General features: G+C 60.2%; 3 protein-coding genes across 3 annotated transcripts; 1 reads left to right on the forward strand and 2 right to left on the reverse strand.

Annotated features, from left to right (window-relative positions):
- Positions 1-1,005: 1,005 nt before the first annotated feature.
- Positions 1,006-4,612, forward strand: HRG_07461 (fungal specific transcription factor domain-containing protein; the record flags this gene model as incomplete). The annotated part of the gene is made up of 3 exons (XM_044865932.1): positions 1,006-1,069; positions 1,233-3,925; positions 4,091-4,612. The coding sequence occupies 3 exons, from the start codon at positions 1,006-1,008 to the stop codon at positions 4,610-4,612; spliced, it is 3,279 nt and encodes a 1,092-aa protein (XP_044718896.1).
- Positions 4,613-5,701: 1,089 nt separating this feature from the next.
- Positions 5,702-6,838, reverse strand: HRG_07462 (uncharacterized protein; the record flags this gene model as incomplete). The annotated part of the gene is made up of 1 exon (XM_044865933.1): positions 5,702-6,838. One exon carries the CDS (start codon positions 6,836-6,838, stop codon positions 5,702-5,704), a length of 1,137 nt encoding a protein of 378 aa, XP_044718897.1.
- An 890-nt stretch (positions 6,839-7,728) lies between these two features.
- HRG_07463 (beta-lactamase domain-containing protein) lies at positions 7,729-8,301 on the reverse strand (the record flags this gene model as incomplete). Its single annotated transcript, XM_044865934.1, has 1 exon — positions 7,729-8,301. The coding sequence occupies one exon, from the start codon at positions 8,299-8,301 to the stop codon at positions 7,729-7,731; it is 573 nt and encodes a 190-aa protein (XP_044718898.1).
- Positions 8,302-11,689: the final 3,388 nt, after the last annotated feature.

An 11,689-nucleotide genomic window follows, 5' to 3' on the forward strand; every position in this document is an offset into this window, starting at 1 on the left:
ACCTGGGCCTTGTACCTGGCTTCCATCCAGACCCTGCACCACCCGTCCAGGTGGCTGTTGGCTGCTAGCTTCTGGCGACAGACCGAGGTACCTACAGTACAGCTACTGTGCTAATGCGCCTCGTATGCGCAGTACATGCATCCATGCATGGCCTCGGTGCCGCCACGAGAAGGAGCCTGCGGCGCGCGCCATTTTCTGGCCGTCCAAACTTGACCGACAATGGGCCAGCTTCGTGGATGAATGGCGCGCACGTCAGGCCATCCAGCCCCCTCTGCCCTGCAAGTCGTCCAAGCTCCGTCGGTGACAAAGGTGAGATGAATCTGGACTGGGCCACAGCCACGGGCAGAAAGTTGCGAGCCACTCAAGTCTTATGCAAGTTGGACACGCCAAGTCAGGTAGGCATGTACCTGTATGTACTCGCCAGGGGCCTGCTGCCCGCACCGCTTGTAGCCCACCGCGCGCCACCGCGCGAGCACCAGCGTCAGCGTCCGGCGTCCCGCTACGCGCACTGTCTTCTCGCACGGTACGCCGCTGCTCTTTGTCGTTGCCGCCTTCGTCCCGCACTGCCAAACCTTCCTTCTCCTTCTCACTCCCCGAAGCTGGCTCCCCGGATCCTCCCCCCCCCTTTCCCATCCTCTGGCCCAAAGCAGCAATTGCTTCCTCTCGACGACGGATGGCCTGGTGATGCTCGACGCCGTCGCCTCGTACGCTTCACCTTGACATGTTTGTTTCGGCTGCTGAGCACGCCGTTTCCCTCGTCCCCTGCCGCCCCTCCTTCTGACTCAACAAGTGGCTGCCGCCGACTCCCCGCCATCCTCCCTCTGCAGCGCACTCAACCACTTGCCCAGCGCCTCACGGCCCCACGGATGCCCTTAACCTTGCACCACAACTCCAACGATTGCAATTCATCGCCGCGCACCACCCCGCATCGCAGAGCCGTGCAAGCGTCGCCGTTTGGTCATGGTCTTGAATGACGCTGGTGCCAGGCTGTCGCGCGCTTCCATAATGCCCAACCCTACGCCCTCTGGCGCAGCCGTCGCCGGTAACCAGCCCAACCCGGATGATTCTGGTGAGCCTGAAGCCTCCTCGATTAGCTTGCGTGGGCGCCGCCGCCCGCTCCATCCTGCCGGCCCTCGCCCTCCCTTCCCTCCCCTGTCTTGATCTCACTGTGCCTTTGTTTGATTTCACTCGGAACAAGTCTGTCCCTTCTCATTTGCTGACTCGCTTCACAGCCTCGACAATCACCGTAAATACCAAAGCGCCGTCCACTTTCCCTCCTCCCAAGACTGACAAGCCACGACCCCACGTCTGCGCGACTTGCCAACGCTCCTTTGCCCGCCTGGAGCATCTCAAGCGTCACGAGCGCTCCCATACCAAAGAGAAGCCGTTCGAGTGCCCCGAGTGCGCAAGATGCTTCGCTCGTCGCGACCTGCTTCTGCGGCACCAGCAGAAGCTACACCAGACGTCGACTCCATCGTCGCGTCCTCGAAACCGCCGTGAGTCGGCCAGCGGCATTGGTCCGGCCCAGAGCAGAGCCCGCAAGAACAGCGTGGCCGGCACTAACCCCACTGGAGCCAATACGGCGGCCACATCCATGAGGCCCAGAGCAAACACAATCAGCCATGTCGATGGTGCCGCTATGCAGATGATCGCCTCGGCCAACGTCTCTGTTGCGCGAGGCATGGCCGCCCACAGTCGTCACCCGAGCCTTGCCGGCTTGCCCGTTCACAACCTGGACCACGTCTTTGGTGGCATGTCGGCGGCCCTGGGCCAGAGAGGGATGCACCACGGCCTGCCGAAGCTGGAGACCGCCCAGATGAGCAGCAATGAATTCGAGAATGGCCTCAGAACGGCCCCCCCAATGGCCGTCTTCAACTCGGAATTTGACTTCGAGGGTCTCCTATTCGGACCAGGCTCGACGATCAACCCCAACGCCCTTCACTACAACGACTCCCCGCAGTCCATGGCAGTGGACCAGACTTCGCCTTTCGGACATGGCTTAAACGACGTGGCGTCGAGCCAGCCTTTCGACGACGGCCTCGACTGGCTCACCGGGTTCGAGCACCAGATGTCTTTCCAGACCAACGAGAACGTGGTGGACGGGTCGAGCCCGTCTGCCATCAGCACGACGAGCCAGAGTGGGATAAGCGATGTGATGCTGGACGGATCAAACCACCCAGCGCCGTCCGGGACAAGCACCATGTGGCAACCCTCCATCATGGGACCTCCGCAGATGCCGAACCCTTTTGCGATGGATCTGAATGGGTCGGTCTTTCCTGATCTCCTCAATGGAGCCCCTCTATCACCCCAGCCAGCTTCTCAAAAGATCAATGACCCGTACTTCTCTACGCCTCCGCCTTCGTTGAGCTCGTTGAGCCCATCCGTCGTGTCTGGACTGAACACTCAGAACCTGAATCAGACTCTGGGCTTCACCGCCGGCCCCGAAACTCCGTCATCCCTCGGCGGCGGCAACAACGGCGCCTCTCCCGTGACAACCATCTCAGATGCCACTCGGACTGCCATTGTGAACGCCCTCTCCCAATGTGTGCCCTTTGGCGGCCGTAAATATTCCATCACCTCTCAGAACTCGCCGCTATCGCCCCAGTTCCAGTCTGGCGCGAACGCAACCTCCTCCGCCCAGGCAGCAGCCAAGTTGCCAAGTACTCAGGACTTGCAACGTTACGTGGGAGCCTACCTGACCTATTTCCATCCTCACCTCCCGTTCTTGCACATTCCCACCCTGTCATTTGACCGGTCTTCCACTTCAAGCGGTCGTTCTGTCGGTGTAGGCGGTAGTGCTTGCCTCATCCTCCCAATGGCCGCAATTGGTGCTCTCTATGAGATGGAGCACGCGCAGTCTAAGGAGCTGTTTGACTTGGGCAAAAAGATGGTCTTTGACTACCTCGAAGAGCGAAGGAAAGCGGACGCTCGCAGGACAGAGGCTCGTCGCAGCCCTCCAGGCACCGACCAAACCTCCCACACGGATGACGGTTCGGCCCAGACCCCGGTTTGGCTCGTCCAAGCTATGCTTCTCAACGTCGTCTACGGCCACAACGGTGCCGACAAGACGGCGAGCGACATCGCCTCGACGCATTGTGCTGCCTTGGTAAGTCTCGCCCAGGCGGCAGATCTTTTGCGGCCCAGCCAGGCCAACCTCGTGGTGAAGCGGGATATTCGGATGGGCGATGATTCTACCTGGGGTCGCCAACACGACCAAGAGGAGCACCAGGAGTGGCTGCAATGGAAGAACAAGGAGGAGAGAAAACGCACGCTTTACGCCGTTTTCATCATGTCCAGCCTACTCGTGGCCGCCTACAACAACACTCCAGCACTGACAAACTCGGAAATCGTGCTCGACTTGCCCTGCGACGAGGAGTTTTATGCTGCGGAAAACAGCGCTGCGTTTTTTGCCAAGGGTGGTGTCGAAGCTGCTGACCACAACCGCATGACATTCTATGACGCTTTGGGGGAGCTCCTCCGGACAAATGAGAAGCGGCAGAAGGCCCTCGAGTCCCCCGCCGGTCACGATGCCGATCCGCCCTTGACTGAGTTGAAGCCAAGCACCTTTGGCTGCCTGGTCTTGATCAATGCTTTGCACAACTACATCTGGGAGACGCGCCAGCGACATCACGGCAAGGTATGGACAAACGAGGAAACGGAAATGATGCACAGGCACATCGAGCCTGCCTTGAAGGCTTGGCAGATGGCATGGGCAAGCAACCCGCACCACAGCGTCGAGCGGCCGAACCCCTTTGGCCACGGGCCCCTCTCTGCCGATGCCATCCCGCTACTCGACCTCGCTTATGTGCGACTCTTTGTCAATCTGTCACGGTCCAGGGAGAAGTTTTGGCAGCGAGACTGGGACGGGGTGGTTGAGGAGCTGGCCCGCGGGAATGGGGTTGCCCAGCAAGCCGAGCGCTCCCAAGTCAGCAACGTAGGGCCCGACGCCGCCGGTTCCTCAGACAGGTCGGCTCAGGATCCTCTCATCGAGCCGCCAGCGGCAGCGTCTGTCGATACGTCCGTATTTAGGCCTACCGCGCCCGGCGACGCGTCTGGAATGCCCAGCCAATCCACATCACGCCGGGAGCAGCATCTGCGTAAAGCTGCCTTTTACGCCGCCGACTCACTGGCCATGTCGGACAAGCTTGGCGTGACCTTTGCCGACTTCACGAGTCGGGAGCTCCCTCTGCAGTCGGCCCTTTGTGTTTTCGACTGTGTCCAGGTTCTCTCCGAGTGGATAGCGACCCTCCAGGACAGGGTTGGCCGTTACCTCGGCATACTTGGACAGGATTCGGTAGATGTCGGACAGATTCCCGCCATCATGCTACTCGAGGAAGAAGACGTGAAGCTGCTCGACAAGATACGCGAGATCTTGGCGTCGGCCGAGCTGAAACTCAACATAAACTTGGTGTCGGACGCCATGAAAGGAGTAGAGCCGGCATCACAACCAAACAGTCATGGCAGCTTTGCGACCAAGATTCTGCGACTTACCGCTTTCACAATGGAGAAGGCTACCGTCTGGCCAGTCACCCAGATCATGGCCCATTGTCTCGAGACGCACGCCAATCACGCGCAAACAAGAGCCGAAAGGTCGATTGCGTTTTCAGACTGAAGGCTTGGTTTGGCTGCTGGCCCAACACTCTTCCCCGACAATGTGCTGATTTGTGATGTTCGACCTGTCCTCGATGAATCTCGCAACGACAAGACCGCGTCTATGGCGGGGACGACTCCACAAGGCCTGAGCGATGAATGATCTCGCTATGTGCTCTATGGTAAGCGCTATTGGTAGTCCGCGGTCCTTCTGCCATGGGTGAAGGCGAAGAGAACCGTCGTCTACTCAACGCGTCTTGGACGTTGCAATACCCAACACCACTGGGCATCGGTTGCCTGTTCGACTGTGGCTATCAGCAGCACGAGGATATACCCTGCGGATTGCGACTGGACTTTGGTGGTTTTATTTCACAGTTGGTGCAGGACAATGTCTGGAGCTGAAGTGGTTATTTCACTTTGTAGCATGGACGTTTTGGTTTCCAAGTTTCTACCATTCGATCTCACGACCTGATGACCATGTTTCTGGCAACACTGTATAGCTCAATGGCGGAAAAGTTGATGAGACCCGAGATGTTCCCCTTGCCCTTCCCGCGACATGCCACGTCTGGTAGGCGAGGTGGACATATGAGCCCTGGGATGGTAACGCTTACGTCCCGTTCGGAGCACACGCCTCGGCAAGCATCAACTCGTTTGTTGGCTTACACGACATGCCATGACCAAACTAGGCCAGGGCGGGGATATTGCAACAGAGATGGCCTTGACGCTGGAGAAGGCAGCAGCTGGTACGATTTGGTGCTCAACAATGCTGCGGTGGAAAAGTGAAGTATCCCTTGGTTTCCCATCGAATGAATCGCATACAAGTGACAGGGCGAGCCAGGGTGATGCATGATGACGATGCGACGATGGAGTGTGCTTCTTACTCTTTAGATTTATCTACCTGGCTGAGCCACACAATCGATCTTGAGCATCTCCGACTGAAAGCATGCGTCGGAATGCACCGCATGGAAAGGGGACAGTCAAGGACAGCGAGCGAGGCGTCACTGCCCAGGAGGCAGGCCGAGAGCAAGCAATCTCTGGAAAAGAGAGAGCCTGGATAAGATGGTTCGAGGCATTATATTTTATGCGAATCATTTTGCTCCTGCAAGCTCCGTCACTCGGGGATCTTACTCCTCAATTCCGCAATCCTCTGCGTTGCCGCCTTGAACTCTTCGCCATCCAGCTCGCCGCACCGCAGCCCCTGCACCAAGGCCTCGCGAATCGCAACCCCCTGAGTGACGTTGCGCGAACTGGCCAGCAGAATGTCCATGCCGGCCTTGGTGGCCAGCTTGGCCGTGGCGGCCGCGTCCCCAAAGGCGGCGAGCGAGCCGGCCTCCATGGCATCGGAGATGGTGACGCCGCGGAAGCCAAGCTCGCCGCGCAGCTGCTGCTTGATCCACTTGCTGCTCAGGCCGGCCGGGTAGGTGGCGTCGAGGGCAGGGTAGATGGCCCACGAGGGCATGACGAGGTCAACCCCGGCGGCCAGAGCCGCGTGGTAGGGCACCATGTCGATGGTTTGCAGCTCGTGCAACGACTCGGTCAGCGTGACGGCCTGCTCGTCGGTGTTGGCTTCGTGGGAGGCCGGGCCGAGGCCGGGGAAGTGCTTGGCAGTGGCGGCGACGCCGGCGGCTTGCTGGGCCGTGATGAAGGGGATGGCGGCCCTGGAGACCTGCTCGGATGTGTTGCCAAAGGAGCGCTCAAAGAAGTCCTCGAAGTCGCCCGGCCGGCGGTACACGTCAAGCACGGGAGCCAAGTTGACGTTGACGCCGTACTCGCGCAGCGTCCCAGCAGCCGCCCGACCGGCACCGGCCCCAGCCCCGGCGGCATCGGCGGCGGCGCCGATCTTCTTGGCCGACATGACGGGCTCCCCGTCAGCGATGCGGCGGACGCGCCCGCCCTCCTGGTCCGTGGTGATGAGGAAGGCGGCGTCACGGCCGGTGGTGCGGCGGAGCAGGCCCGGCGCGGGGGACGCGCGGTAGGCGGCGGTGAGGGCACGCATGGCGGCGGCAGTGCCGTTGTCGATGTTGGCGCGGAAGAGGATGACGCCGCCGACGAGGCCGGCGCGGGTGAGGCGGAGCAGCGCCTCGGGCGGCTGGCTGCTGTTGGGGTACGAGTAGACGACGTGTTGGCCGGCGAGGATGTCAAGGTCGCTTGGCTTGTCGCCATAGCCGCTGTTCTTGCTGCACTCGGCTGCGTGGCTTGGTGTGCCGAGGAGCAGGAGCAGGAGCGAGATGAGGAGTGGGCGATGCATGGCGGCTGAGGGGGAGACGTGCGATGTTCGGATTCACTTGGGAGCTGAAGCTTGCAGAGCTGATGCTAGATTTTTGACAGGCAGACAGGGCCGTTTCACATTCGTTGGAGCTCGGAGGGAGAGTAGCGTGGAGCGGGTGTCATGCCTTCTTTCCTCCCTTCTCGAACCGCGTCTATCTTATATGAACTGGGAATCCGACGGTGCCGGCCCAGCACCACAACAGGGTGGCACAGGAGAGAAGAGCCGGACAGCTTGGCGGACGCCGACCCGAGGTCCACCGAGGCCATGACGATAGCCAGGCCGGACGGGAACTCCCTGTCGAGCCATCATCGCCCTGCTCTGCCGGGGTGGTTCGGGGTTGAGCAGAGCGACGCCGGGCTTCTAGAAAAGCTTGTCTGCCGGCATGTCGTTGCGAGCGAATCTTGGGTATAGACTGCTCTCGGCTAGCCTGGCTTTTTCTCGCTTTTCTGTACTACTCCGTGCGGTGCGGAGTGTCCGGCCAAACTCTACCGGCCCCGCGGAGGCGGAGGAAGGGAGGGGACCGAGTGGGCGAGGAAAGGGTTGACGGAGCGTTGTGCGGACGTATGGGCTGTGTCCGGGGAAAGTCGACAGACTTGATGCGTCAACGACAGGCGGAAGCCAGCAAGTGGTCGGCCCGTCGTCGGTCATCCCTCACGCTGCGTCATCGTCATGCACACGGTGGGCTCTTGTCGGGGGTTGGGTTTTGTATACTGTCTCTGGTGGCGATTTTATTGTTCAAGGTAAATCTTGCTTTTGCGACCGGCTTGTGCGGACTCTCTACCTAAGCTCTGCCGCCCGTTTCCAGGGAGAATAAAGAATGTTGTTGAAATGGGAGTCCGAAAACACGCAAGAAAAGTGGCCCGTCATGCTCACGCGGGAAACTGCACGTCCATGCCCAAGGCCTTGGCCACCCACGCGCCGAGCGTCTGCCGGACAATGTTATTGCTCGCCCATTTGCGCGAAGGGTGGACGCGGTTGGCGAGGAACACCAGGAAGCAGCCGCTGGCGCGGTCGATGACGAGCGAGGTGCCCGTGAAGCCCGTGTGGCTGGCGGAGAGCGGGTTGGCCATGGGCCCGGCCGTGTAGTACTGGTTGAGCTCGAAGCCGATGCCGTGGTCCTGCCCGGGGAAGCGGGCGTTGAAGTTTGTAAAGACGAGGTCGACGGCCGCACGGGACAGGATCCGCCGCCCGCCGTAGGTGCCGTTGTTGAGAATCATCTGGCAGAAGCGCGCCGTGTCGTCGACGGTCGAGAAGAGCCCCGCGTGGCCGCCGACGCCCTCGAGCGCGTAGGCGTTTTCGTCGTGGACGGAGCCGCGGACCGGCTGCGGCCGCTCGGGCTCGCCGCGGCCGGGGCCCATGACGTCGGCCTGGAACTCTTGCGGGGCCACGAGGTTGGAAGCGACGCCCTCGACGTTGCCGCGGTTGAAGTAGGTCGTATTCATTCCCAGGGCCGCGGTCCAGACGCCGATGGCCCGGTCGAGCGTCGTGCCGCGGACCGCCTCGATGACAAGCATGAGCGTCATGAAGTTGAGGTCCGAGTAGACGTAGGCCCGGCCCGTCTCGTTCTGCAGCGGCTGCTCCAAGATGCCCGCGATCCGTGACGCGTACGTCGGGTAGGCGGTGGTGTTGTACAGGCCCGGGTCCGGGTCCGGCGCAAGGCCGCTGGTGTGCGTCAGGAGCTGGCGCAGGGTGACGGCGCCCTTGCCCCTGGCGGCGAAGCGCGGCAGCCACGAGACCACGGGGCCGTCGAGGTCGACCAGTCCGTCATCGACGCAGCGCAGGGCCTCGACGGTCGTCAACAGCTTGGTCAGGCTGGCCATATCGTAGATGGTGTCGACGGTGGCCGCCTCCTGACGCTCCGGCGGCAGCAGCTGGCCCCGGAACCCGTCGACGCCGGCCCAGAGGCTGCGCTTGCCCAAGGTGAAGCGGCTCACCACGGTGCCATGCCGGGCCACGACGACGGTGCCGCCGGGCTGAATCGGCACTACCTGGTTGTGCGAGTACCGCGTCCAGTTGCGTGCCTCGGTGAAGCGTGCCAGGTCCGGCACCATGTCCTCGAGCGGCTTGGATAGCATGCCCACTGACTCGGGCGTCCCGGGGCGGAGCGTGATGCCGACATCGCCATCGTTAACACAACTGTCTCCTTGCCGCGCCGCCGTGATGGCTACGACGGAGGCGAGACTCGGATACCACCGACCCAGATACATGTTTCACACGTTCTTGACTTTGCACCCCCTTTTCCCCCTATGCTGCGCTTTTATGACAGTTGGAGAGAAAGAGGGGTAAACGCGAACAGAAAGCGAGGCATCGTCCCGGCCGGGGTAGCGGTTCCGGCAGCCCCCCAGCTTCCGTTTGCGAGGCTTTTCGTGCCGAGTGAAGATACTCTCCAGGGGTTTCTTCCTGTCTTTTCCTTACGCGTGAGGCGATTGGCAGTCGGCGAGGAAGGCAAAAGGGCAAAATCGGCCGTAGCTGTTCCCTCCTGCGCACCTCACTACCCTACACCCACTCCACCCCGGCTCGCACATGGAATGTTGTGATCATAGTTGGTGTATGCGCTCAAGGGAGCCTGAGGAAGTCATCTTGCTTCTTCTTCTTTTGGGTTTGCGTCCTGTCTCGGGTAGCCGTCAATCGGCACCGCATGCTCATCCGACTGTGCCGAGCAGCCGGCGTGGGCTGCTGCGTCTAGACTCTTGTGTCTCTCTAGGGCCGTCCGCCGGTTCCGCGAGACCCGCCGCCATCGGAGGTTGCGAAGATGGACCATTCCCGACTCGGCGGCCGGCACGAGGGACCAAGGAGCTGCCGACATCTTGTACGCCACCTTTTGAGGTTGCGCCCCGAGCCACCCGGCCCAGAACCTGTATTCTGGCGAGCCACCAGCGTATAGATGACTCTGTCAACATTGACACCTTGGCAGACCTTTGGATCATGTCTCGCCCGCACATGGCTTGGCAGAGGGCACGCAGCGTCTCTTGTTCCTTTTCCCGGCAATGTGCCGAGGCATTTGTTTCAGCCACGGGGGGGATGCGTCTGATGTAGATGTTTCGTCGAGGTTGGACGAGTGAATGGCACGTGCGCGACCGAGTGGGCGAGTCTGTCGCTCGGAAGAAGCCTTGCCCTCCCTCAGAGGTGCAGGAGGTGTGGCAGACCAAAGGAGGGATGACGTCGACGGCGAGTCAAATGAAGACCGGTGTGGTGGTGGTCGAGAGGCAAGCGGAGTGACTTGGTAGTGAGTTAGTGGTGATGACGACGGCTGCATGCGGCAGCTGCTGGGCGGGCGCAGGCCATAGCTTGGAACTGAGCAGGCAAGGCTGCGCAACAGGCACGGCCATGGAATGAAGACACAGGATGATGGATGGTGAGGAAGAGCAAAAAAGCTCACGTGCCTCTACAGCGTGCTTACGAAAAACCTCTCCGCAGGTGCGGAAAACGCCTCGCAGAACTAAATGTACCGCTTGCTACATGGGCTGGTGGGCGCAAGTGCAGCATCGCCGGGTAGCAGCCAGCCAGTACCCAGTACACAGTACACAGTACACAGTACAAGAGGCCAGTGCTAACTGCGCCATCGATACCGGCGCTCTGTTTCCCGTGAGACGGCAGCGCTAGAAATCCAAGAGAGAGCTCGATGGAGGAAAAGAAGAGACGATTACCGGACCCGGGAAAGGTGGGAGAGTTCTGAAAAGGGAGAGAGGGCGAGAGCCAATGGCATGCGGTATGTACTGTACGTAAGAAAGGTAGTAATTAGTGGTAGGCTGCATGGGGGACCGATTCATGCGAGCCAGACAAGTGCATCCACCTGCTGTATGCGTAGGTACAGTAGAAGAGGCCCGTGATGATTGACGTAGTAGGTACTGGTAGTACTGTCTACCTTAACTCTGTACAGTACGGTAATTACTGGTATGTAGACTCGGTCCGCGCTTAAGCACCTGCCGGGTCAGTAAAGTCGTTCCGGCTTGATCCCTTGGCCGTTGGACACAAAGAGGATCCTTGAAACATGGAATAACAACAAACATCAATGCCCCCTCTCGACGTCAAGTGGGCTGTTTGCTTGGCTTTTTCAATCTTCCCGGTCCCCGGTTCGCTCGGAAAATTAAAGCCGTTGGGCAAAGGCAAGCATGTCGTCATAGCCATGCACCATGACTTGTCGGGCGATACATTGTAAGTTAAGCATCTACGAATACATACACTGGTTGGTGGGTAGATAGATGCGAGAGACACAGACCAAGAGAGAGACGCTTCATGTGTGATGTGCCTCGACGACACGCGCGTCCCCCCAGTCATGTGCCATCGTCATCCGTGGGGCCCGCGTCCTGCATGCCCTGCCTGTTGCGTGTGCACACTCTTGGACTCTTGGACTCTTGGACTCTTGGACTCTTGGACTCTTGGACTCTTGGTAATACACTACAGCCTGCCTACCTTTGTCCGTCATGCGGTGCCGGCAGTCGCGGATCAAGGAGGTGGTGAGAGGGAGGCAGTCGTTTTGTCGGCGACTCCTCATTCCAGTGGCTCTCGTCGACCCGATTTGGTGACCGGAGAGTATTGGGCAAAACTCTGTTTCGCTGCAACGACGACGACGCCATCGTCTTTTTGCTTGTCCCCTTGGTATCTGTGGTATCCTTGGTATCCGTACAGAGAGAGCCCCCTCTCGCCCCCACCCCGTTCGTTATTGGGCAATTTTCTTTCTTTCGACTTTTCACACACATTCATTCTCTCTTCATCCAGGCAGGCATCAATCAGGCAGGCTTCTGTCCCGGTTCTCGTTAGACGCCCCCTTTCCCCTACCATCTTTCCCTCTCGCCCTCACCATCCAGATCCATCCACCCATCCTCTCTC

The sequence above is a fragment of the Hirsutella rhossiliensis genome, assembly GCF_020360975.1.
Source record: "Hirsutella rhossiliensis strain HR02 chromosome Unknown scaffold00008, whole genome shotgun sequence".
Classification (NCBI taxonomy): domain Eukaryota; kingdom Fungi; phylum Ascomycota; class Sordariomycetes; order Hypocreales; family Ophiocordycipitaceae; genus Hirsutella; species Hirsutella rhossiliensis.